The following is a 27,618-nucleotide window of genomic DNA, read 5'->3' as shown; positions in this document are numbered from 1 at the left end:
TTCCAGGAATTCCCCAACCCGTAGGAGAACTGATCTCTCTGATTCCAGGAGATCTCCAGGCCTCACCTGGAGCTTGGCAACCCTGATAGATCAAAAATGCTGTGTGAAGTCCTTCAGTACCTTGTTCAGTTTTCTTCAGCAGATCTTGTGAAAAACTACTGGCCTGAATATACTCATAGCAGCAAGCTGTTAATGGTGCTTGCTCAATAATGAATAAAAATAGACTTGCGTCTATTCCCATAGGGTATTAAATTAAGATGCTGTGTATGCTTAGCACCTTAAATCTAAATGAATTTAATGCAGTTTTCTGGAAATACCATTTATGATTAACGTGGTACCATTTCCTCTCCAGTATCACTAAACTCTTGAGAGAATTAGTTCCCAAACATTTTTGTCCAGTCTTCTTTTCAGACCTTGTGCAAGACTCCACTTTATGTAAAAGACCAAGCTGTCTTGCTGTGGTTTTCCCTGACTTTCATCTCTGTACTGTCATTACCAATTACAGTTTTACCATCAGTCAGACTTACGGTGCTGTGAAAATGCCAGGTGACTGCATTACCAACTTCATCCTCTCCAAGCCTTCTTGTTTCACCTCACCTTTCATTTGTAGACACAAAACTTTTCAGTGTCATGTGCTGGGCGCAGTCAGGAAGCAGAGTCCAGGTCTGGTCTGAGGCTGTAGCCAGGAGAGCCAGAACAAAAACCGAGTCAGGAAGCCAAGAGCCAAGTCAAGGTTCTGAGAGTGAGGTCATCTGAAGCAGGTCTGGGGGCCAAGAAAACTGAGCATAATGGGAGAATTAAATTTAATTCCTTCTGAGACCGCTATGTACTTTGCATATGCTTCATCAGAAGGATCTGAAATAAATATAAGAATAAAAATCTTTAAAGCATTACTTTAAAAGCATACTTTTAGAAGATATAAAGTACTGAGCTATGCAGAAAATAAGAATTTTAAAAATCAAATATCAAAGCAAATAATATTGGGCTTAGGAAATTCTTTCACAAATATAGAACAGGTGCAATTTGTACATTAAGACATAATTAACACTTTTAAAAACATAAATGTATTGATATATCATAACTGACATATAAAATACTATAGTCTGGACACTTCCCACAGCAACAGTGTTTGAGTAAAATAGTGATCTTCTGGCACTTTTTAAATCTCAAATAAGCAATAAAAGCTCCAGGCTTTCATTTCTCCCAAGATCAAGTCTTGAGTCTTACTCAGCTCCTTTTTAAAATTAACATACTATCATTGTAGTGATCAGATTTGTGTACAGCACAAAATATGAGCTTATAGGACCATAATTATGTTCTGTGAAATGTTGCAATAAAGGGGCATCTGGTCCATTATGGTGAATAGTGCTTTCAGGTCCCAAGATGCATGTTTCTTAAAGTTTGGCTCATATAAATCGTATCACAAGGGCTATCACAAGGGCATTTTATGATGTAAATTATCCATTTGGAACAGAATGTGGTAAAATTGTTATGAAACTATTTTAGTTATCATAAGGAGTAATTAAACTTTTCATACTACTAGTAAGTTTGCAAAAACTACAGTTTTAAAAGAGTCTCCTTCCTTTTGCTTTTTATATCCTACATTTGATTTTCATATTAGTGTGGGAATAAGGTGCTTTTACCAAAAGAGACCTCATGGCTGGAAAACTCTGTGTGCCTCTGTGTGTATAAAAAATTAAATGTAACTTAGCTGGCATCACATGCTGGAGGCAGAGAAGCTTTTTAATAGCATTGAAAATGGTTTGAGAAAAGCAATTGTTTTCCATAATATTCACACACATTTACTTTTGTCCCATTTTCACATTTGATGAAAACAGGCTTTGCATGTTTTTGAAATAATACAGTAACCTATTAATCAGAGGTGGGAGTTGAATAAGTATGTACATCTTAAGCAGCCAGGTCCTGTTTCAGAACTCTTGCAGCACCATGAAAAAAAAACTATTCTCCAATCTTTATGTAAATTGGGTTCAATAAAATTCACAACCTGTAACCCAGCATGTGATGTTTGTGAGCCCAATGCAGCTGACCATTAAACAAAGAAGCATGTATACAACATTTCCAAGCATGGGGTGCCTCCACTGTGTTTAATGGATAAGCCTAGTAGGTTCCATAAAGCCACTTGCCTGAATAAAATAATATAATAGGCATTTCTCTTATGACAGTCACAAGAATGAGTTGGTTGCATAGCATTTTCCTTTTCTCTTTAGAGCTATTTTATTGTGCAGAGGTATAATGAGGTCATTGATTACCAAAAGGGCAAATCCTCTTTCAAAGAAGCCTAGTGATTTTTAGCTCTAAATACTGTGTAACTCATTTAGGTTTGGTACCTTCTGAAGACTCCTCCAGATGACCCATTCCCCCTCCAAGAGGACAGGAGGCAGTCTGTGAGCCGCCAGCCTTCATTTACCTACTCAGAATGGACGGAGGACAAAAATGAAGATGACTTTTTTGATCTGGACCCAGTGCCAGAGACACCAGTTTTTGACTGTGTCATGGACATGAAAGCTGAGACCGATCCAACAACACTGACAGTTAAATCTGTGGGACTGCAAGAAAGGTAGGAGGGTACTTAAAGAAATGCAGGTAGTTTCAAAAAGGAATGTATGGGTATAGGAATTCTGTAGAAATCAACTAAATAGGAAATTGATAGCTTTTGTCCCCAGGTTACTTGACTTTTTCATGTATTCTGTTATTGTACTGATGGATGGTTGGATAGTTTGATGGTCCCTCCACCCATACTGGTGGCAGCTTCAATCTATTTTGTTATGTTTTTGTGCTCTGTAGTTCCTTCAGTTATTTTAATGATAGTAATTATTTAATTTTGATGGACATTTTTAAGGTTGTTTAAATTTATTACCTAATCCAATTGTTTTATAAAGTTAAAATCAGTCTTAGTTTCCAAATTAGGCCTCCTCCCCTGTTATCTTTTTAATTACCCTCTAAAGAACCCTGTTTTGGATAAATTCCTGTTTGCCTTATAAAAATAAGTTCTACTGAGTAGCGGTTTTCAATTTGATACCTTGGATACTTCCATCTGTTGGTTCTAGCAAAGTCAAGCAAAGTTTTGAGGTAAACAATAATGACTGTTATGATGTTGACAACTGATGCAGCTATGCTGAGAATGATATTATAACCAAGTTTCCGCTTTCAATCATATTATGTTTTTATGCTCAGTTTTGTATAGATATATTGTGAGGGTATTTTGTGCCAAAATAATCTAAATTATAAAAATAACCTAATTTTTTAGTGGGACATGACATTGATGTTTCATAGACTTTAGACACTGGATTTCAGGCTGCCACTTTTTTTTCGTATGTGTTACCTCAAAAAAGAACAGGAATCAGGAAGTATCAAATGTTGGGTTATTCCCCAGTAACTAATAAATGCCTGTATGCTACTGTCGTGCAGGAGAGGCTCCAATGTTTCACTCACCCTGGACATGTGTACTCCAGGCTGTTCTGAGCAAGGGTTTGGTTATATCATGTCTCCAAGGGAAGAATCAGCTCAAGAATACCTCCAGACAGCATCAAATGTTCTCACTGCAGAGGAGCTGCACACAAAAGCGTTAGATTCTTTTGTACTTCAAACTGAGTTTTTTGTGAGTATTTTGACCTTACAGTTTTGAAGACAAAAAATTAATAGCATAACTTCACTTCCTGGTCACAGTCTGCGCTACTGTGTTTTGCTGAGCTTTTACCCTGCATGAATGAAAAGTGGCATTAGTGGTCCATTCCTGCTCAGGGAATTGGATTTTCTGAGTCATTACCAATTAATAGATCCTTCCAGCACAGTAGTGAAGTCACTTGTGGTAGCATGCAAAACAAACAGCTTCTGCTAGTGATGAATTAGACAGATGATGCTGTCAACATAAGCAGGAAGCTGTTGTGGGGAAAAAATCAGGGAGCAAAAGTCCTGGCAATGGTGTGAATCTATTCTGACAAAATGGAGAAATATTTATCACTTTCCATACCTCACAATGAAGGTCTGAGGTCATTCAACAACAATGAAACATTTTGCTCAGAATCATTTTGATTTGGAAGGATGTTCTTTCAAATTCTGATAACCAGAAAACATGGCTTGAAAACTAAAAGGAGGAGTGTGACAAGTTGGGGTGACAGGAGCAGGCACTACAATATTTTTGGCCAGAAAACCTCATGATGATAAAGTAACTTGATTCTGGGATTATCTGAGGACTACCGCCCACACTACACTAACCCATCGCACCACAGCACGGTAGTGAAAGAGGCCAGCAAAATATGTGTTTACTGGCCTGACAATGTTTGGCACTATTTATTATAGCCATTCCTGTAACCTCTCCCGTCCCTTGGTAAAGCCTGGGTATAACTTTTTCTCCCCTTAATACTGAGGAGGAAGACAGAGATTTAATCCAAAATGAAAAAGATTTATTTTACAGTGAGGGGGAAGTAAACTATGGATGTTCAAGAGCAACAATGCAAATATAACTTATTGAGACATAGAAATATGGAGATACATTTTATTTATATATTAAATAAATATATTGTGTTTGCATCAGAGTGGAGAGAATGCCAGTAACTGCCAGAATACATTAGACTTTTAAAGCTGTCACTTTTTCTTCAGGTTTCCTAATCTTTGTGATTCTTCACTAGAGCCTTTATAAGCCACTTCCAAGTCAGCCTTTTTTCACCTGAGGCGGGCAAGGCAGTTGGCTCCCTTCCTAGAGCGCCAAGACCTGGCAACGGTACTTCACGCAACGGTCACCTCGAGACTGGATTACTGTAATGCCCTCTACATGGGGCTGCCTCTGTACCGAACCCGGAAGCTGCAGCTGGTGCAGAACGCAGCGGCCAGACTGTTGTTGGGGCTCCCTAAATGGGAGCACATACAGCCTGGGCTGCGCGAGCTGCACTGGCTGCCAGTTACATACCGGATTCGTTACAAAGTGCTGGTCATTACCTTTAAAGCCCTATATGGTCGAGGACCTGTCTACCTTAGGGACCGTCTCTCCCCATACGAACCCCAGAGAGCACTGAGGTCAGCTGGAAAAAACTTGTTGACCACCCCCGGACCGAAAGAGGTGAAGCTGCAATGCACCCGTAACCGGGCCTTCTCCTCTGTAGCCCCGAACCTATGGAACCAACTTCCAGAGGAAATGCGGGCCCTGCGGGACCTTGAACAATTCCGCAGGGCCTGCAAGACCTTCCTCTTCCGACTGGCTTTCGCTGACGAAGAAAGAAATTGCTAATGATTACCGCCATTATAAAAGCACAATTAGCATTAGCACTTTTATCAACTTAATTAAGTGATTTTAAACTTATCAGAATTTTTAATGTTTAATGTTAATGTAACCTTGTCTTTTGTATAAGGGAAATTGAATGATGTTGTTAGCCGCCCTGAGCCTGCTCCGGCGGGGAGGGCGGGATATAAATAAAATTATCTATCTATCTATAAACAACAGATTTGTCAACCCAATAGCTTTCATATAACCCTGAAAGAGTATGTGAGACCTATAAAGCAGTGTCTGCCACAGTAGGTCACCACACTAACCAGCCCTCTTCTAATTGAGTCACTTTACTCTCTCCTTCCCTCCAAGTATTCTGAGGGTCCTGATTGGCTGTTGATGGCTTTTGCTCCAGAGTCTACCATCAGAGTACGAAGGGGATTAGCAGATGTTAAAAAGGTGACAGACATGGCTCTGTTTGTCACAAGGAGTTTCAGAGAAGATTCCCTTGGGAGTATGACCCGTATTAAGGCTGTGATCACACACACTAAATCAGGGGTATCAAACTTATTTGTTAGGAGGGCCGGATCTGAAACAAATGGGATTTTGTGGGGCTGGGACATGTGTGTCATAAAATGTAATGTGAGGTAGCAGAGATATAAACTTTATAAAGGACACAGACAGACATTTTTTAACTTAAAAGACAAACATGCTTAAAACTCTTGCAATATTTTGTTTAAAATGGAAAGGTAGCGGAATAGTGGGATTTGGCAATGCAATTTTTAAAATAAAGCATCAAGAAAAAGCACAAGGATCACAGCAGAAACTAAAAAATATAAAATGCTCTAAGCCTGGGGAATAGGGTTGCCAATCCCCAGGTGGGGGCAGGGGATCCCCCGGTTTGGAGACCCTCCCCCCGCTTCAGGGTCATCAGAAAGCGGGGGGAGGGGGGGAATGTCTGCTGGGAACTCTTATTCCCTAGGGAGATTTATTCCCATAGAAAATAATGGAGAATTGAGCCGTGGGCATCTGGGGCTCTGGGGGGGGGCTGTTTTTGAGATAGAGGCACCAAATTTTCAGTATAGCATCTAGTGCCTCTCCCCAAAATACCCCCCAAGTTTCAAAAAGATTGGACCAGGGGGTCCAGTTCTATGAGCCCCAAAAGAAGGTGCCCCATTCTTCATTATTTCCTATGGAAGGAAGGCATTAAAAGGTGTGCCGTCCCTTTAAATGTGGTGGCCAGAACTCCCTTTGGAGTTCAATTATGCTTGTCACAGCCTTGATCTTGGCTCCACCCCTAATGCCTCCTGGCTCCACCCCCAAAGTCTCCTGGCTCCACCCCCAAAGTCCCCAGATATTTCTTAAATTGGATTTGGCAACCCTACAGGGGAAACATGATGAAAGGTGGGGAAATGGCGGGATTTGGCAATGCAATTTTTAAAATAAATCATCAAGAAAAAAACACAAGGATCACAGCATAAACTAAAAATATAAAATGCTCTGAACCTGGGTAAACAATTAATTGGCATTGCAAGCTTCTCCCCCCGCCCTGGGGTTCTACTCAGATTGGCATTGGCTCTCCAGTATAATATCCCCTTTGGCTGTGGGTTCCCAAATTAGAGTACTCACTAGCCATCAGTTCCCAAGTCCACTTAACAGAGACAAGCTGGCTCAAAGCATCAGCCTTTTATTTGCAAGGACACAACTCCATGAAGCATGAGTTTCAGCCAGGCTATAGGAACACTGAAACAGAACAGACAAAGTTGCAAGGAAAACATGGAATGGATTTTCCATTAAGGTCTCTGGGCCCTATCTATCTGGGCATGGAGTCCTTAATGGAAAATCCGCTCGGCATTTTCTTTGCAGCTTTGTTTTCTGCTGCAGCCAGACATGGCAGAAAGAGCAGGGAACTTCAGCAGCCTTGGAACTTCAAAGGGTGAGGACAGGAGGGGGGTTGGGGGAGAAAAGAGCCCCATGGGCCTCATTAAAGCCCTGGGTGGGTTGGTTCTGGTCTGAGGGCCAGGCATTTGATACCCCTGCACTAAATAATGCAATTTCAATCCACTTTCGATGCATTTTCCAACTGGATTTTGCTAGTTCACACATTACAATCCAATTGGAAAGTACATTGAAAGTGGTTTGAAAGTGCATTATTTAGTGTGTGTGATTGCAACCTAAGACTGTATTGCAGTTGTCTGATTATATTCTTTCCTTTAAAGACCTAGATAAGATATAATTCTTAATAATAATAGTTCTCCAAGAGCATTTGAATGACTTGTTCCATTATATAATATGCCATACTGTTAGACTTTGATAGCTGTTATAAACAAGTCTGCTCAGAATTATAGAATCATAGAGTTGGAAGGGACCATCAGGGTCATCTAGTCCAACCCCCAAAGTCTACTCAGAGCTATTAAATGGTCTTTCCACCCAGGAAAGTGTTCTTAGGATTGCACTATATACCACTTGACTGCACATACTTAGGCACCACTCACATATTGCTCCCTGAAGTTGCAGAATGTGAGCTTGGATAGGTTGGCTGGGCTGCAGATGCAGTCAGCTGTAAGTCTTCTTCAGCCACCACATGTGTGGTCTACATCTAGGGCAGGGGTGTCAAACATCTGGCCTAGGGGCCGAATCAGGCCCTCAGAGGGCTCCTATCAGGCCCCCGAGCAACTGGCTGTCATCTGCTTCCTTCTCCCTCTCTCTTGTTTCCTTCTGCATAACAGCTTGCTTTGCCAGGCTTGCTCAATCACACAGGAGCTACAGAGCAAACCCCCTATTTTCTCCATTGGCTGAGGCTCCTCCTCTTTAATTGTGATTGTCTGTGTCCTTTATAAAGTTTCTATCTCTGCTGCCTAATGGGAACACACACAGCCTGGCCCGGCCCTCCAAAGTCTCATTTATGTCAGATCCGGCACTCATAACAAATGAGTTTGACACTCCTGATCTAGGGGATACATAAGAATGCCTTTATGTAAGGCATAACCTTAGCATGCCTCTGTTTTATAAAATTTGTATTAATTATATATCATGTGTGACTTAAATCTCCTCCCCCCATATCCCTGAACATTTGCCTTGTGGTAGTGAACATATATGAGCTGTTTGATCAGACGGCCCACATGGACATAAAATGAATAAAACAGGAGTAACTGTGACCCTAAACAATGTGTGAGTTGCACAGACAGAAGATGCCCTGCAGTGTGACAGATTGCCTCTTGATTCTTCTTTGACTACAGAGATTTCAGTTCACTGGGCCAAGACTTCTGGAGGATGATGGAGAAAGTGCTTAGAATTAATATTGAAAATTCTTACTACTTACCCTAGTGTTTAATTTACCTACTGCCTCTAAGGTTGCAGATGCAATCTTAAACACAGAAGCTAATGAAATCCCATTGACTCCTATGTACTTAGCAACCTAACTCTGCAAGAGAGCTAGCCTAGCAGGATGCCAGGATTATACTACTATAGTAAAATACTTTAAAATTAATTATTTTGGCGTGTTAGCCAATTATTTTTAGAAGCATTTTTATATTTACTTCAAAAACAATACTACCATTCCAAAATAAGAAATTAGACTTACAAAATAAAACACCACCGAAAAAACCCTAATGCCTCATCACACACCGCATTTAATTCAGGGTATAACAGGGTTTTGTTTCGTTCTGCCCCTTATGCATCTATTAATGATTTCTGTTGTATATTTCCAACAGGAAATCCCAATGAACTTTGTTGATCCAAAGGAATATGATATTCCAGGTTTGGTGCGAAAGAATCGCTACAAAACTATTCTCCCAAGTAAGCACCAGATCTGTTTCAGCCACTTTTGTGGCTGAGATTTACAACAGAATTTTAAAGTGTTTGCTTTTCTTTTACAACTGTGAGATTCTTCAGGGAATGTTTCAAACATGTCAGAACAGTTATTAGTCATACTTCCTGTCCTCATGCTAATTTCATGTATGGCTTCTCCATAATAGAAAGTAGAGAAATCTCTGAAAAATTCAAAATTTGTCTCTGTGTTCATATAAACAAAGAGATAATGGAAGACAGGCTTTTGGCCTGTTGCTGCACAAGTTATGCATTGTTGTGGTTTATGACAGGGGTTTCTTAATAGCCATTTAGGACAAGAGAGTGATGCAAACCTTTTAGGGAGGTAATATGGCTCCCAGTAATAAATGTGAAGGATGGAGAAAGTGATTCCTTAAATGTATTTTTAATTGTGGCATCTGTGAACATAATCATTGACACTGACCCTTTTCAAACTGCCTTTGTATTCCGTTTTTGTAACTGGTTGCTAATGGATTTTTTCTGTCATTTCAGATGGACCCATTTTAGTAACCAGCTGCTAGTGGAATTTGTTTACCTGTTCATATAAATCCGCTTGCATTGGGTTAGCAAAGCGTGGTTGAGCTGCTTTTGAGGGAAACTTTCCATTTTCAATCCCTTTGTTGTGCTTCTGAATCACTGTGGTGTGCTGTTTAAAATATCCATAGCGCTTCCTACAATGTTGCTTTTTCCTCTGCCCCTTTTCACCACATAGTCTTCCTCGGACTTTAAAAAACACTCTGAGTGCTATAATGCTAAACTGCTCTAGTAGCACCACAGAGATACATTGACTCCATTGAGCCAATGTATCCCAATAATGCCACTTCAGAGCTATAGCAGTTTAGCACTATAGTGCTCACCTTAGAATGTTTTTTTTAAAGTCCAAGGATGATCACGCAGTGAAAAAGGGCAAGAAACAAGTGACACTGTTTAAAATTACCATTGTGCTTTAGAGGCAGCTCATTAACAGAAGGAAATTTGCTGTATGAAACAACCATCCTTGCATTGCTCTACTTGAAACAATGAAAAACATCCAGTTTAGAACAGTAATGTGAAAAGGGCCTCTGTCTTATTAGCCATTAACCATGCAGTTCTAAGTAGAGTTACATCCTTCTAAGTCCATTAAACTCACAGGTCGTTTTCGCACTCACCTCCAGCCGGTGCGACCCCCCTCTTCACCGCGCAGGATCTGCGCGGATTTCGCACTAAATGCCGCGGAGCAGCCTTTTGCGCCGGAAACTCCCGGTGCAAAAGCCGCTCAAACGGCAAACTGCTTTTTGGCGATTTACGTTTGAGCGGCTTTTGCGACAGGAGTTTCCGGCGCAAAAGGCTGCTCTGCGGCATTTAGTGCGAAATCCGCGCAGATCCTGCGCGGTGAAGAGGGGGGTCGCGCCGGCTGGAGGTGAGTGCGAAAACAACCAAAGAGTTTAGAAGGATGTAACTCTGCTTAGGATGGCTCAGTAAAACTTCAATAGTCCAGGGATAAGTAGCAACACTTTGTTACTCTGAGCAGTGAGGAGTTGTTTATTCTCTAAGAATTGAAATTTGGATACCCTGGTTTGGGGGTGGAACAGCTGTAAGAAGCAGGGCTTCAGTTCTTATACAGTCAGCAAGGGAGGTGGGGGTGAGATGGAAGTGCTGTAATACTAGAGCAGGAGATAGCCCTACATTCTTGTCTTCTTGTTTGCTACAAACAGTGTAGGGAAATAGAAGAATGGAATGTGGCAGCATGAGCACAGGAGACCCCTTCCACACAACAAGAGTGATAAGGCCTGGAACTTCTACATTTCTGTATAACTGAACCTGCATTATGGTGGTCTGGATCAGAGAGCATGCTGCCTTTGCTGAAAAGGTGGTTTTAGAACTGCTAGTAGTCAAGTCATATCTGTAATTTTATTATACCATTATGACAGTTATAGTCATACATATGAGGCCATGTATGACTATATATCAAATGAATTAAAGTTCTGGCCTTAGAAGAGTGTGCCACCATATAGTAATTAGCCTTTAAGGTGACACAAGATTCTGAATATCTGAGGCTGCCTTAAAGTGCTTTTAGAGATTGTTTCAATCTAGCACAGTATTGTCTGCGTTGACTGGCAACTGCTCTCTAAGGCCTCAAGCAGAAATCCAGCTTTGCTAGCTCAGCTACTCCTTAAACAGTGATGCCAGGATTTGAACTGGGGACAGTTGTGTGCAAAGAATGTGCCTTGTCAGTGAACTGTGCCTAAAAACCAGACTAGATGAAGCTGCATCATACTGAGTTATGACAATAGTCCACTTAACCCTGGCTAGAAGTCACATTTTCAGGGTTACAAGGAAAAAGTTTTTCCAGTTCTGCTAACTGAGATGCAATGGCCCCAGCCTTACCTGGGCCACTTCTGCTGTTATGTGGCCAGGTAGCAAGAGGAGGAGAGGGTTTTCCCTTTAGATCCTTGGAGGCAGAGGGTCTCAACCTCAGCTTAATTGCAGCCCTGGTGCCCAGTTAGGTGCCTGGGCTTGCAAGGGAGGGGCGAGGACACCAGGAGGACCTGGAAAGTGGAGTGTTCTACTCCAGCCTGGCCCTCCTTTGTTCAATGGGCTGCAGTGGGAGCCATCCTCTGGTGCTCCCCCAGCAGGCAGACTGGGGTGATCAGTTGTGTCATTGGCCAACAAGTGGGTCACATGATTATGGATCCTGCCCTATATTATTCAATTGCTCCTGCAGTTGTAATTAATAAAGGCTGTAGCCATTTCTTGCCAAGTTGTGTGGTCTCATTATTTTACCCATCACCCTCCCTTGCCCCTCAGCTGCAACTTTTAACTAGAGGCTGAACCAGGGATCCTATATATACAAAGTTAATGCTCATTGCCACTGCATTGTGGTCCATTTGTTGTTCTTTTGCTAGACAGGCTTGATATAGCTGCAGTCCTCAAACCTTTGAACATCTATTTAGTTATCTACAAATTACCTTTTGAGTTATGTACAGGTCTAGGCTGGCTGATATGTGCAGGCCTATCAGGTGTTTGCAGACCTACCAAATGTTTGTTATCAAGCCCTACCTGCATATTTATTTTATCTGTATCCAGTTTCTCCCTCAGTATATATATAATAATATGACAGACTATGAAGAGGTTGCCTGAATTTTATTTGTAGTCAAGCTCTAATTAAAAGAGGGTTTGGGATATGGAAGAGCAGGAGGGATGATCAGGGATTTGATCAGAAGTATTATAGTGGAGCATTGTACTAAATTTAGAAAAAACTCTTGGTGGGCAAAACTTGAATGAGTACATGGACAGAGTTACATAGGCAAGTCTTGAAGCGACTCTAATGTAATACTGTCCTGTTGGCTGTGTGGGTAGATCTTTTCAAGACCTGCAGGTTCTTAGATGGTATAACAAAGGAGCACCTTGATAAGCAACCCTAACTTCCGTGGCACTTTACAAACAAGAAAAATTCTCTAAATTATTCCAGGGCACAACATAGAGAAGAGGGGATGGTAAGGATAGGAAGGGGTGATAGTAGTCTTCTCGAAAAAAATGAAGACAGGCTTAATCTAGGGTTGCCAATTCCCAGGTGGGGGCAGGGGATCCCCCAGTTTTGAGGCCCTCCCCCCACTACAGGGTTGTCAGAAAGCGTGTCGTGGCTGGGTACTCTGTTATTCCCTATGGAGATTTATTCCCATAGAAAATCATGGAGAATTGATCCGCGGGTATCTGGGGCTCTGGGGGGTCTGTTGTTTAAGGTAGAGGCACCAAATTTTCAGTATAGCATCCAGTGCTTCTCCCCAAAATACCCCCCAAGTTTCAAAAAGATTGGACCAGGGGTTCCAATTCTATGAGCCCCAAAAGAAGGTGTCCCTATTCTTCACTATTTCCTATGGAAGGAAGGAATTGAAAAGGTGTGCTGTCCCTTTCAATGTGAGGTCCAGAACTCCCTTTGGAGTTCAATTATGCTTGTCACAGCCTTGATCTTGGATCCACCCCTAATGTCTCCTGGCTCCACCCCCAAAGTCCCCAGATATTTCTTGAATTGGACTTGGCAACCCTAGCTTAATTCCTACCTGTTGTTGGAACAACCACAATTTCCCTTTACTGTTACCTAGCTGTCATACACACAGTGTCAGTTACATCACATGTTATAACTGGGAGAAAGGGAGAGGCCATAAGCTGTAGCTTAAAGGTTATATATATGGCTTTGTGGACTTGGTTATTCCACTTCCATTGCTTACCCTAAAGTACTTGGTTGCTGTAGCTTCATACTTAAAAATAGCAAGTAATTGAATTGAAACTTGCTTGCAAAGCAGAATGTTTTGCTCTGAAAAAAATGTAAAAATATATAAAGTTGTCTAACACAGATGTTCACTCCAGTTAGAACTGAAAGGTAAACAGGCACTTAACTTAATGATCAGTTGCTTGCAACTCTACACTTAATTGCAATTAGTGAGATAAATGATAATAGTCTTTAATTCAGCTAATTTATATTTCTTTTGTAGGATATATCTTCTTCAGATTTATATATTTGTTGTCCATAATTTTTTTTTAAAGTGATGTCTTTCACAGAAATTGGTTGCTTTATGTTTTTTGTCTTCCAAACTGCCAGCCTAACCAGATGAGAATGGATGATTTCAGGTTACCCAAAGCCAAGAGCTAATGTTCTGTGGCAGCAAAATATAAAATTCAGTACTAGATATCAAAAATGGTGCAAGTTGCATGGATACAGAAAAAAGAGCTACTTCCCATCTCTGCTGGCACATCAGTCTTCAGTCAAAGCCCTGTGAGGCGCAGCACTGCTGTGGAAGGGTTTTGTTTTTAAAAAACTGTAACTGATTTTGGAGCACCCTGCTTCCCTTTTGCTGCAGTGCAGTGTTGCTATGTATTAAGTCAGAGCAACAAATTTAAGATTTCAAGTGAATTTAAATTATCATTGGGTTGGCTCATATTATCACCCCTTACTTCTGTGCTGTTATGTCTAGTGTGCTGATAAAACATGAAAACAATCTCATGTTTCCTTGCAGTACATGACAAGTATTACTTCATGCTTTCCAGATCCTCACAGCAGAGTGTGCCTTACCTCAGATGATCAAGATGATCCCCTGAGCTCTTACATAAATGCCAACTACATCAGGGTAAGAACTAAGCAATCCTTTAGGGTAGTCATTCTCAGAGTTTCTGAAGTGAGACACTTATTGTACTTTTCATGACCCACCAGCAAAGTAACTCCATAGTACCTTTCCTTTCCCCAGCATAAAATGCAGGTGTCTCACCCCATTTAATAGTTTATATTTTCCTTTTCATGCATGGTAATTATCAGGGCTTTTTTTGAGCAGGAACTGACAGGAACGCAGTTCTGGCTAGCTTAGTGTCTGAGGGAGTGGCCTAATATGCAAATTAGTTCCTGCTGGGCTTTTTCTACCAAAAAAGCCCTGGTAATTATAAATTACATCAGCAACAGGTTGTATTTTGTAGCCATTTTGTGTATTATGCAGAGGCAACCTCAAATTCATCATCAAGACTTCCCGAGCCTCCTCTTTCTGCTCACCCTATTCCTCTTAACTCCTGGACTTGCAACTCAATGTATGAAAGACTTGCAGCCTGCTTTTGGGTCCAGACTTACAGTTTTAGAACTGTAAGTGGTTTTCTGTCTGGGCTATTAAGATTATTAATTTATGAGTAGATGCAGCATTCCATTAATAACCAGTCATACACATACCCTCAGGGCTTTTTTTTTTTAGCAGGAACACGGTTTTGGCTGGCTTGACATCCGGGGGTGTGCTTAATATGCAAATGAGTTCATCCTGGACTTTTTCTACAAAAAAGCTCTGTGTGAAACAACAGTGGTGTCAGGGGGTATAGCTTGATATACAAATGAGTTCCTGCTGGGCTTTTCTAAAATAAAAGCCCTGCACACCCTTAAATCTGAGAGCTAAACCACATTTTAAATGATTTTGGAAACCAGCTTTTGATGGCCTGACATTGAATATTAGTCATTCATACTGATCCTTTCCACACTACTTGGACTCAGCCAAGACCAAAATGAATGTCATGCTAGACTAAACCCTGCAGAATCAAGCTTGGCTTAGCCATGCATCTTGCATAGCATAAATTGCTCCTATTGCCATAGCAACTGTTGGTGGCTGGTGTAAACTGAAGCTGTGCCTTCTGTTCTTGGCCTATGCATATTTTGGTTTATGTGTACATATGTATATTTGCCAGAGAGAGAACGGAAGCACATTTATTTCTGGTTTACCTGCAGTTTCTGTGTGAAGACTGGCAGACTAAGGGCTGTGTGCAATTTAATACTAATGAACCCTTGTTACTTTGTTGGCAGGGCTATGGAGGAGAAGAAAAGGTGTACATTGCCACTCAGGGACCCATAGTTAATACTGTCAGTGACTTCTGGAGAATGGTGTGGCAGGAGCATTCTCCAATTGTTGTCATGATTACCAATATAGAAGAGATGAATGAGGTAACACTATATCCTATATTGTAGCTGATGTTACAAAAAGGAAAAAAGGGGGAGAAAAAAACCAAAAGAATAAATTAAGAACCTAGAAGGTTAAAGGAATCAAAATGAGAGGGCCCTGTATTAAAACAGATGAATGTAGGACATAAATATATCAATTATAAAAAATATGTCTATTTATTACAAAATAGTTTAATAACAATTACAGGCCCAAATATAGCCTCAATTCAGATTAAAATCATACAGTGACATAAACCTTATGCAACCCTGACCAAACAAATTTCAGCCTAATAGTCTTCTTTAGTGGTCAAGCACATTATATATTAAACATTAGCTCCAGACATTGCAGTAATATTACAATACTTAGTCAATATAGGACCAAGTTGGGATTGTGCTAAAGAAGAAAGGAAAGGAAAAAGATAATGCTTTATTATTAAATTTGGTGCAATATTTATAATGTTATAATTATGACATGAAAATGTTTAAAGAAATCTTTTTTTAGGATTTCTTATTGCTAATCAATATCCATGACTCAAGAGACCTTGTTTGAAATCTCCTTCTGCCCTAGCCAGATACATGTAACTTGGGTAGTACTAATTCAATTGCATACCTGAAAAAATATTCAAGAACATTTTTTTTTGTGGGGGGGAGGGAAACGCATAGATTGAATAATGCCAAATTAATCAAAATTACCTTCCTGTTCTGGTCCAAAGAAAATCAGTTCTAAATGCAGTCTGGAGCCAAAGTAATGTAGAAGTCTATAGTGCAAAGTGTCATGTGTCTTATAGCTAATGTGTAATAACTATGCTTGACCACTTAAGAAGGCTATTATGCCAAAATGTGGTTGGTCAGGGTTTCATAAAGTCTATGCCTGAGATTACTGTATGACTTTAATCTGAATTAATGCTATATTTGGGCCTGTAATTGTTTTTAAAATATTTTTTAATAAGTAGTTGATGTTCCCAGAGTGGACATCTGAAGCATTGAAATGATCAAATACAGCACACCTCCACTTGTAGTGTTACTCTGCTGCACAGCTAACATCAGTAGTCAGAGTTTGGAATATATTATAAAGGCTTAACAAACAACACATCCTCCAAAATATAAGCTCTGTTTTACTATTGAAGAAAACAAATATAGTCTTCTTACACTTTGCTTGTGAGATACGGGTGACTTCCCTGAAGATAATGTTTCTGATGCACCACAGAAATTAATTTTTTTCAAAGTTTTGTCATTTGAAAAGCTGGGTTTCCCCTGCCTGCTAATACTTCAGTTACAGGAATGAGTGCTAATTTGAATGTGACAGCACTAGAGCCCTGGTCAACAATTAGATTTTCTGGGGTACCATTTTGGCACAGTAGTGAGCAGCGATGTCCTAGCTAGCACTGGCACTGGGGCTTCTGCCTCCCCAGGCAAAAGGAGCACATGCTGCCCCAGAGCTCCCGCTCAGCCCAGACAGGCTAGGTGGAGGCAGCACATTGCACGTTTGCTTGACTTGGAGGTGTTTGGAGCTGCTCTGAATGCCTCCAAGCTGAGCAAAAGCACTGTGCGGCACCCGCTGCTCAGCCCTTTCTGGACCCAGAAGGGGTTGGATGGGGTGCACAGCACATTTGCTCAGCTCAGAGGCATTCAGTTCTGCTCCAAATGCCTCCGAGGTGAGCAAACATGCTACGTGCCGCCACTGCTGCCCATGTCTGGGCAGGGACGGTGCAAGTGGGGACGGCACAAATGGGGACAGGAAGTAGCACCCATCCCCCTCTCCCATGGCCAGGTGGCAGCTTAGGCAGCAGCCTACCTAACCTACTCCTACATACTGGCCCTGGTGGTAGCACCTCAACGCTGCCTTGAAAGTGCTGAGTGAAAAATTCTGTTGCTACTGAATTCACTTTCTTCGCACCTGCTTTAATTCTTGGTTGGCACTACTGGCATCCTTCAGGGAACTGGATTTGGTTCAGGTACCTTTTGTTTCTGACTTCTACACTAGTGTCATAGGCATACAGCATAATATTGACATTGGCTTACAAAAGCAAATATGTAGCTGCACCATTGTTCAACTGGTGATCTGGATAAGCTGTGTAAATAATCTTTCTGGAAGGGCTGAGTGGACTGTGGTCAGCTGCCATTTTTATTCCAGCCTGTGCCTTCTAAATTTCACCTGCAGCTCTGTTTAGATGTTACCAAGGAGATAGAGAAGCATCACATTTATACACATTTTTCTGAAAGACATATTCAGTTAGAAGTCCTCATTAATGGACAAATGCCTAGCAGATCTCAGCCATCTTTGTATTAACAAAAGATCTGATTACATCTATTTTTTCACTGACACCTCTTATTTCAAAAATTAAATTGTACAGTGAGACTTTGGTGTAAATACAGGCTACAGCTCCTTCTCACTAGCATCTCATTAGCTTTGATATTCCGCTTTTTCTCCATTTCAAATTAATATAGGAATACTACATCTTAAATACTGTGTCAATGCAGAGCCAAAACTTTTGTTCTGCCACAATACTAGAAACAGAAGCTTTGTGGCTTTGCTATATGCATTAATTCCAACAATGTAAGGATTAGTGGCTTGGTATTCCAGCACTCTTATCAAGTCTAATCAAAACTGACAGGCCACCCACAGAAATGAGTGGGTGTTCTTACTCCACTTCATTTCAGCTCCTTGGAGTCTGAGCTATAGATAGCTGCTAGCACATTTGACAGTTTTTTACAATGGATGCTGTTGTAGCACAGGAAGCTGCAGGTGGAGGAAGTATAGAATAGTAAAACAATTTGAGATGGGAAATGGTAGTAACACACTTTCCAATTGTTATAAACTGATGGTGCAGCATCAATTTCAAGAAGCAGTAACAGTTACACTAAATAAAAAACTGGATCTCCCAAGCAGGTCTCTTTTAGCTGAATTTTATGTAACTTCTGTTCATTAGGTCTAGGCAGATAAAAAAGAACATTTGAACAATCATGCAAAGAACTGATCCAGCAAGAGAGACAGGTCTGGTTTCCTTTGTCTGGATAAAAACTTTAGATATAGTCAGTGGAGGGTTTTGGGATAAGTGTTGCACTGCTTTGGGCAGGAAAAAAATGCTTTTTAAAATCTATATGGAGAAGTTTGAACTGCATTGGACACATGTGCCTGAAACAAGTAGCATCAGAAGGAAAATTCCGCCTGATGTGATTCTTCCGTTGTTGCAATACTATGTCTGGAAGAACTGCTAGAGATGGCATTTTCCTTTTTTTATACATAAAATACAGAATCTGAACCTAGTAAATAGAGAATTTCAAAAGTAGTTTCTGGTATGATATAAGAGTCTGCTGTTCAAAGAAAAATGTAAAAAAAATTCCATGGAGAGTATGAAAGCACAGGGGAAGTTGTTCTTTGGATCTGTGGCTGTTGGTAGAATAGTATATTAATATGAACCGGTCTCAGAAAATAATTTGCAGTCATTACTTGGTTTCAACATATCTTTTGCTTTATATTTATTGTTTATGTATTTTCTTAGAAATGTACAGAATACTGGCCAGAACATCAGGTTACCTATGAAGGAATTGAAATCACTGTTAATAGAGTGATACAAGCAGATGATTACCGATTAAGGCATATTACGCTAAAGGTAAAACCACACAGATATATGTTCAACAGTATGAAAATCCTATCCAGGGTTGTTCATATACCATTTATACCTGATCACCAATTATATCAGTGTGTATAGCACAGTTGACGTATTATTATTTCTACATTGGTTCCTCTGCCCAATTTCCAAACATGAAAGCAATATAATATTTCAAGAAATTAGGCGTTTTTGACAAAGTATGTGAAATATAAAGACTTTTTAGTCACTTGTAAACCAAATGTCTACATATATTGGAAAAATCCAATGAATCATTCTGCACAAGTGTCTACAAGTCATTTATTACATCCTGCTTGTTCCATAATAGTTTCTTGGTTGGCCTTTGAAAATGATCCTAACTCAGCTACTAGTACTGTGCCATCTCAGTTTCTATTTTGTTTATACAAATACCGACATGGTGGGTCAGTTATGTGTTAAATTTGCTTCCATTTGGTACTAATCTGTTACAATTTGTGGTATTACTGAGCTTGTTAAGCTGATTGTTACAGTGATGCAGATAACACACAGAAGATGTGAATGTAGTTGTTATACAGGGGACACTTTAAACCATCAGTGACATCATAGGGCTAGAGTGTTCATTAAGAGCTAATTCTCTGTACTTTTTCAGTGTGAAATCACTGGCATTAGTGGATCAATCTTCCTTGCACATGGGTGTGTATGAGAGAAAAGAGAGAGAGAGAATTAATTAGTATTTCTATGAAATAGAACAATAAATTGTTCACTTAAATGGTTTGGACATGAAAGCCATAGAATAGTGGTTCCCAACCTATGGACAAAGGACCCATAGACGGCTGTGGAGTTAAAGCAAGGGGCCTGTGAATCCATATAGCTTGAGTATGTTTCTGCCTTCCCTCAGGCTTATTTCCAAGTGGTCATGCCCCCCGCCTCTGTGTCAGGCTGGCTGGGCTTCATCTGCCAGCTGGCTTCTCACAGTTCAGCCACAACTGACCTGGCTGCACTGGGTCCACCTGCCCCAAGCCCCATCCAAGCAAGCAACATCAGGCCAAAGGCCCCCAGGTGTACACTGGCCCAAATCAAGGCTGATTGCCTACTTGCAAGGAGAACTGCTTCTTGTAAGAGGCTTGGGTTAGGCATACTGGCTCCCATTGCCCACCCCCTCCCATCTCCATTGACAGTTGGAAATGCCTGTGCCTTGAACAGAAGCATGGACTATGGCTCTTGAAGGAGCTGCAGTTTGGTTGGCAGTTTCCTTGTGGGGCTATCAGTTGACTTCCCATTGCTTAGGATTGGACTGAAAAATATACAGTATTTACTTAAATGCCAAGATTACGTTTAGGTCCCCCCCCCCCCAGATATGCCATAAAGAGGGGGCTGACTACATTTACATGCAAGTGAATATTATTTCCAATAATAATTTGTGTGTGTGTATAACACTGGGGAGAGGCAGTGTCTTAAATTCCATGTCACCTTCCTTTTGACTAAATACAGTAGTAAGCCTTTTGCAATAACAATGTTCTGTTCTTTTAAAGATTTTCTAATAATCAAGCTGAAAATAATGTTATTTTGTCAATAGCTAAAAGACTGAAACAAACATTTCAGCATCCTACAGCACCAATCAAATATGATTATACAGCCGTAAAGTGGAACAAGCACAATTAATGATCATGCCTGCAAACTGAGCAGCATGTTTGTTGATTCAGTAGGACTGAAGAAAAAGTAAACTTTATGCTTTCAGCTTTCCTAGAGAATGACATGTGGGCATATGCAATTAGAAAGAACTATAGCAAAAGAAATACAATTTCTAACAGTGTATGTAGCCGATATTATTAATGATACAATAATATACAAGCAGAAGCTTGTTAAGCAGTTAAAATGCTTAGAATAGTGTAAAATAGCTGTTACGTTAGTGTAACATCATAAACTCCTTTTTTCACTGTTGTGAGCCAATCAAGAATGCCATGGCAGGATAGCAGTGGAAATCCAGGCTGCTATGCCAACACAGTAGAAGAAAAGAAAGGCTCTGATTCATATTAGTGAGCTCATTTTTCTCAAGTATTGAGGTAATCCATCTCAGTCTCTCCTCACTGAAATTGGGACATTTGAAGCTCGATGAGCCAAGATACATATCTTTCCAGTATTGCAGAAACATCAGCTTTCTGAAAAGAAAACTCCCCAAAAGTGACCTTTTATTTCTAAGGTTACTACAGCATTCAATCTAGCAGACAAAAAGATCTGGATATTGGGGAACCATTATGGACTTCAAATATGCTGGTAAGGTAGCTTGTGGTTCATGTCCATTGAAGTAGCCAGCAGCATGGCTACATTTCCCTCATTGCCCACCTCTCTCCGTGGACTGTCAGGGTGCAGATCAGGCCCCAAGAGGGAACAGTCCTGCCACCTGGCTACAAAGTGGTTCTGCACCATAGTATAAAACATCACTGTCATCATTCAGTGTAGTCTGAGGGAGTGGGTGGGAGGTGGCAACTTTGTCTGTGGCTGCCTGGTCATGGAGGCCAATGCCAAAATGCTGGCAGCAGTGAAGATTGTGCACCTCAAGGGTATCATTTGTCCAGCACATATGCTTCACCTGGTGTTGAAAGATGGTCTGAGGCTGGGGAGCACTGTGAGGCCCACCTGTGATGCTGCCTCCCTCAAGCTGCAATCCCTGCTGGAGACCTGCTGGCACTTGGCCGCTCAGTTCTCACACAACATCAAGTCTGTCCATCTGCTGCACAATAGGCAAGAGGGGGGATAAGCCTGAACACCAACTCTTCCAGGACTTACCCACCTGCTGGAACTCCACCTATGCAATGACTGTGCATTTGGTGGATCAGTGCAAAATTTCATCTCCTCCATGACTATGCTGCTGGGGGAGAGGAGTTCAGCATCTGTTCCAATGACCGGATGACCCTGTCCCAAATGGTGCATGTCCTGAAGCCCTTCCAGAATATCACCAATGTGCTCTACACCTGTATAGCCAGCCTGGGGAAGTCATTCTCCTGATTCGAGATCAAGGTGCTGGGCCCCAAGGGGACAGCTGTTCCCCCACAGTTCAGGGCATTGACAGAGAGGTTGTTGGTGGGCATCGCCACCAGGTTGCATCCTCTCTGCAATAAAAGGGAAGACAAGGTGGTTTGCATGTATCGCCACTGAATAAAGGCAACATTGATGTCCATAATGCAGAGCTCATGGAGTGAAAGTGTAAGCTCTGCAAAGAAGTATAGGCCAGCAGATATGGCCTGAGGGAATAATGGGTGAAAGAGGCTAGGGGGAGGGGGGGCAGCCACCTGGTACCTCTGCTTCAAAGAGCCCAAACAGGGAGAAGCTCCTCTACTGGTCATCAATGGTGAAATGAGAGGTCACCAGCAGCAGGGATGCCAGGCATACAATGGCAGAGGATTTGGCAGATTTGATGGTGAGGGAGTACATGGCCAAATCCTCTGAGCCTGCCAATCCCCTGGAGTACTGGTCACATAAGTCTGTCATCTGGGCCATCCTCTCTTGCATGGCCATGAATCTCCTCTCCTGTCCTCCCACCAGAGGAAGAGGTTGTTCTCCCAGCTGGGAGACATTATCTGCCCTCACTACTCCTGCCTGGATCCAGCCAGAGTAGAAGAGTTGACCTTCCTCAAGATCAACCTCCCCCTGCTGGGTTATCCCTCACTGGACTGCAAATGCTAAGAAGATCCAGGCCTTCTGTTTTCCCCCTGTGTGTCTCCCCATTCCTCCTCCTCTCTCTAGGTGGTTTAGCATTGGCCTGTGGGTTGCATCCTTGATCCTTGGGTGGGAGAATGGCTTCCTCTACTGGGTACAGTGGGCTCGCCCCAAACCCAGCCCAGTCTCAGTGAGAAAAACCCTGGATACCCCCCTCTTTATTTTCCTCCCGAAGAAAATCTCCTTCATCCAACACATGCTTCATTGAACAACATCTACCTTATCATAACACAACACCTACCTCCTGGAGCAGTATCCACCTCAGCAAACATCTGCTTCAGCAAACATCTGCCTGTTTGACTACCCCTTCCCATTGCATTTGTACAATTAATCTTTTATTTGTACAATGTGTTCTGCTAATGATGAATAATCAGAAATTTAACCTTGGAGTGAGCTGTGACCAGAGAATCTATGTCTTTGGGCCTGAGGGGGTCTGGAAGGATTGTGAGCATGCTTCACTGGGTTGCAGTGCTTGCCAGGGGCTGTGATTCCAGCCTCAGAACACTTCTGCTCCTCCCAGGGGCCTTCATTCCACTTGAGGGGTTGTCATTCCAGACCTAGAGCATTAATTCTATTTCTGGGGGCCATCTTTCCACTCTGGGATCTGTTATTCCAGTCCTAGAGCAGTTTGACTTAGCCCAGAGCCATTAATTGAAAATCTACTCTGCATTTTCACTGCAAGCAGGCCTCAGTTTCAGCAGGAGCTCACAGGAGCACAGCTCCTGAACCTTTCTGAGGCTTCCCCCTCTTCCTCCCCACCTACCTTGTCCATTGAATACTAGGTGCAGTTGCATAACAATCCTTGGATTAGGAGAGCAGGCAGCCAGCAAGCCACACCCCCAGAAGCCCTCATTAACCCCTGGAGAAGCCCATGCCACCCTTTTCCCACTTCTTATGTGATTTTGGACAGCAGGTGGCTTGCTGACCTTTTGACTGGGAGGTGGTGGCCCAAGAGAGCCCCAAGTGAGTGAGGCCTGCTTGGGCTGGTGGATATCTAGCCAGCCCAAGCAGGCCTCACCTGGGACTCTTCCTTCTTGCATCAGGTTGCTTTTGGCTGGGGGGAGGGGCAGCATATGCTAATGAGCTCAACCACCTATTTTTCTACAAAACAACCCCTGATTGCAAGTATTTTGTGCCGTAATGTATTTCAATTGAGCCTGCGATTGACTGGAAAGTAGTCTACGTGAGTGACAGCTGAGACACTCACTGTGATTGGCTAACCGCCTCCATGGTAACCAATGTAACAAGTTAAAGGAGGCAGGAAGAGAAGAAATCTCCTCAGTTCCAGTTTAGCTCCAGTGGAGATCAGACTGAGAAGTCTGAGTGGGACCGCAGATTGGACAGAGACAGAGCTGGTTGTTTGAACAGAGCTCTTGTCTGTGGAGAGCTTTTTTTATAAGAAGCGGCTAATAGTGGCCAATGGGCAATCCTGTTATTCCTTTAAGTATATCCCTCTGCTGGGATATTGCACTGGTTCTGGATATTGCACATTGCATTGGTTCTACTGGGCTTGCAAAAATCTCCCCTTCAGTTTCCACTGAGAGATTCTCTGTTGTGACCTTAGTCTATTGTAAACAATGAAGGATGGGACACCTTTTTTGGGGGGGAGGGCTTAATTTGCGCCCTTAAACCCAATCCTCACCAAACATGGCAGGAAGTAGAGGAGTGTCATCCAGAGATCCCCTGTGAATTTGGTGTTCCTAGCATGCTGGGGCGGGGGTGGGGGGGCTGTTCTACCACATCATGAACTGAGCCAGTTTGTTAGCCCTGAAACAGTTTGTGGTTCACAAACCGGGCAAACCATGAGTTCAACCACTATTTCCCAGCTTTTGCCCATTCCTAGTCAAGAAACCTGAGGGGAAATGTCTTGTGTGGAAATGGGCATCTGAGGCTTTGCATGATATGGGGGTAAATTACATTACTTAGTAAATAACATCCCATTATGCCTCTTTTATAGGGACAAGACATTTTTTCTTGCAGCTATTGGTAACCATAATTTCCCTTCTAGAATTTGTCATCCTAAATGCTAGTGAGTAAAATAAAAAGGGGTTCTCACTATTGCCTCTTATTCTTTTTCTTACTGGCTCACAGAAGGGTGAAGAAATAAGGACTCTGAAACACTACTGGTATACATCTTGGCCTGACCAGAAGACCCCCGATCAAGCACCTCCCCTGTTGCAACTGGTTCAGGAAGTAGAAGAAGCCGTGCAGCGTGCAGAAGAAAAAAATGCTCCAATCATCGTTCACTGCAGGTAGGTTATTTGTGCATCATTAAGCCTCCATGACCCTTTAAGAGAAAGGAGAGGAAAAAGGGGAAATTTACATAATTCTGTTTTCCTCTAACATTCCCTTCACTAAACCTCCCCTAACACCATACCAAACCTTTAATGGCATAACAGTTGCAAATAAAAATACACAGAATATAAAAATTTAAACATTGGAGATAAAATCAAAATGAAACTGAGCTTACAGATGCATTCATACATGGTCAGATTTAAATTTAAGGATGTCAGCCTTTGCCACAGCCTCGCTAACCTCCCCCTCAGTATCATTCAATAAATAATAACGGTGGCAGGACAGACAAATCTGGGGAGAAAGAAAGCTTACAAAATAAATCTTTACGGAGATTATGATAAAAGGAACAATCAAGCAATATATGGATCCAGGATCTCCCCTAACACTTTTTGCTAGGCTACACTCCCTGGAAAAGTAGTTATTCATTTGGAATGATCTAATTGACCTGGGTGTTTATCCCACAGCCATAAAGATTTTTTTTGTGACCAAACTTTTTATTTTGCAATATATCGGAATAAATTCATCTATTCAAATTCAAATATCTCCAATACATTACATATTTTCCTCCCCCCCCCCCCACAGCCATAAAGATTCACATGTTTGGTTGCTGATCATCTTTATCCCAGGAAACCTTTGCACCTAGGCCTTCTCAGGTGTGCTTCATGGTTACAACATTCAAAACCTGATTTAAACATCTCTGTACAAGCAGCCTGCAAAGTGATAAGAAGGCAGAAAAGGAACAATGAGTTCTTTTTGTAATGGGCTTTGGTATAAACATAAACCACAAATGAGAATGTAATATGTTCAGTCAGTGCATTAGTATACCATGTTTCTATCATTTATTTTAAGAGTATACTTGCCTGGATCAGAATCACTGTATTTGATTCTCTAGTTTGCTCATGCAGTTACTATGTCAATTTAAATTTAAGAGAATGCCTGTTTTATCCAGACCTCTAAATGTCCAAACAGTCTGGATTATTCTCTCCTTTCTCTCTCCTAATGACAGAAGGTATGTGTTGCAGCATCTGTGTTTGTTTGAATGGGAAAAGGGCTGCTCAAAAAGGAAATGAGCAATTGACCTTAAAATTATTCCCCCGTTAAACAATGTTCAGGAGGTTGGTTCTATTTCAATTAAGATAATGACGAGAAGTGCCAGCCATAAAGACAATGCAAAATCAACTGTGGTTAATAAGAAAAGATTAATAAACATTTTAAGCGAGTCCAGAGACCTTTGAAAAGCCAGTCGGATCAAGAATCCTGTATACATCCATAGATTTGGATAAAAGCCATTGCGCAACTAGCATTTTTCCCCCTAGGGGACTAGCTGCTTGCCCAAATTATTGAAACCATGAAAATTTACACAAGAAGCTACTAGCATCCTTGAGACCTACAGTATGGGGTTGTCTCTTGGATCAAGGAGTAATTGTTACTCAGTACATCTGTTATTTAAAGTGACATGCTGACATATCAGGCCTGACAGAATCCAGATGGCTCATTGAACATCTTTTTGGCATTGTATCCTAATGTTTTCTCCCAGATTAAGGAATTGAAAAAAAATATCAAGCTGATGATCAGAGGGGTTTTTTCCTTTCTTTTTCGGTTGTACATCAGTGGGAGTTGCATATTCTGGACATTAAAAACCTCTCATTAAATTGCTTTCTGTGTAATGGAATGCTGCTCCCCCACCCAGGGTACACCACAAGGAAGAACCAACATATTTATTGAACAGTCAGGCATAGAGTTCTGGGGGCAAGACTGGTGAATAGGGTTGCCAGGTCTCTTGATCCAGCAGGGCTCCTGTGCCTTTGGAGATTAGAGACAGACTGGAGAATCACAGGTACAGCTGTCCCTATCACTCCATGCCATTGATTGAGAGGAGACAATATTGCTTGGGTGAACTGCCCTTTTTAGAGATCCTTATGGGATTGGCTGAGTGGATCCTTATCTTTGTCTGCAAATGTGCCCAACACTGAAACACCTGTGGATACTGAAAGTTTTCTGCTGTTGTTTTATGAATTTTAACGTATATAAATTGTATTTGTATTTATTACTAGGTGTGTATTTTAATCTGCTGTGACCCACTCTGAGCCTGCTTGCGGGGAGGGCAGAATATAAAACCAACTATAAATAAAAATAAATAAATAAAACAATCATGGCAAGCAGTCTGCAGTGGTGTCAAAGCCAGGCTAGAATAAGTGAGCTGGTAACCCCACAGCAGAACAGCTAGTTATTGCAGCTTTTGGTAGGGTTGCCAGACAGCAGTAGCTTATGGGGCAGGACAAGGGGCAGCTATGATGTCACTTGCAGGCATTACCCAATGCTCTGGAAGCTCTGTAGTATTATCATAGTTTCCAGAGAGCTAGGTGATGCCCAGATACCCTCGCCACTGTCTCTCCTGCTTGCCATGAGGGTGAGTGAGAGGGCTGGGCTGCTGGGATATCACCCACTGGAAAGGGGAATGCAAGCTTGACTCTTGGGCATGCTGCAGGCTGCGCTGAGGGCTACTTGGCATTGTAATATGAATG

The 27,618-nt window shown here is 41.6% G+C and overlaps 1 protein-coding gene across 4 annotated transcripts in view; it reads left to right on the top strand.

Moving 5' to 3' along the window:
* PTPN5 (protein tyrosine phosphatase non-receptor type 5) overlaps nt 1-27,618 on the top strand; it is a 93,878-nt gene that overhangs the window by 56,463 nt on the left and 9,797 nt on the right. For 3 of the 4 annotated variants that reach the window (XM_060262537.1, XM_060262535.1, XM_060262538.1), the window contains 7 exons: nt 2,340-2,578; nt 3,430-3,619; nt 8,935-9,019; nt 14,075-14,154; nt 15,357-15,494; nt 18,995-19,105; nt 24,890-25,050. In XM_060262537.1, the coding sequence (XP_060118520.1) occupies nt 2,340-2,578; nt 3,430-3,619; nt 8,935-9,019; nt 14,075-14,154; nt 15,357-15,494; nt 18,995-19,105; nt 24,890-25,050 (1,004 nt within the window). The remainder of the gene's footprint in view (nt 1-2,339; nt 2,579-3,429; nt 3,620-8,934; nt 9,020-14,074; nt 14,155-15,356; nt 15,495-18,994; nt 19,106-24,889; nt 25,051-27,618) is intronic. The other variant, XM_060262536.1, reaches the window with a different exon arrangement.

The sequence above is a fragment of the Heteronotia binoei genome, chromosome 21 (assembly GCF_032191835.1).
Source record: "Heteronotia binoei isolate CCM8104 ecotype False Entrance Well chromosome 21, APGP_CSIRO_Hbin_v1, whole genome shotgun sequence".
NCBI lineage: Eukaryota > Metazoa > Chordata > Lepidosauria > Squamata > Gekkonidae > Heteronotia > Heteronotia binoei.
The sequence above is the reverse complement of the archived record's forward strand: the minus strand, read 5'-3'. Positions and strand labels throughout refer to the sequence as shown.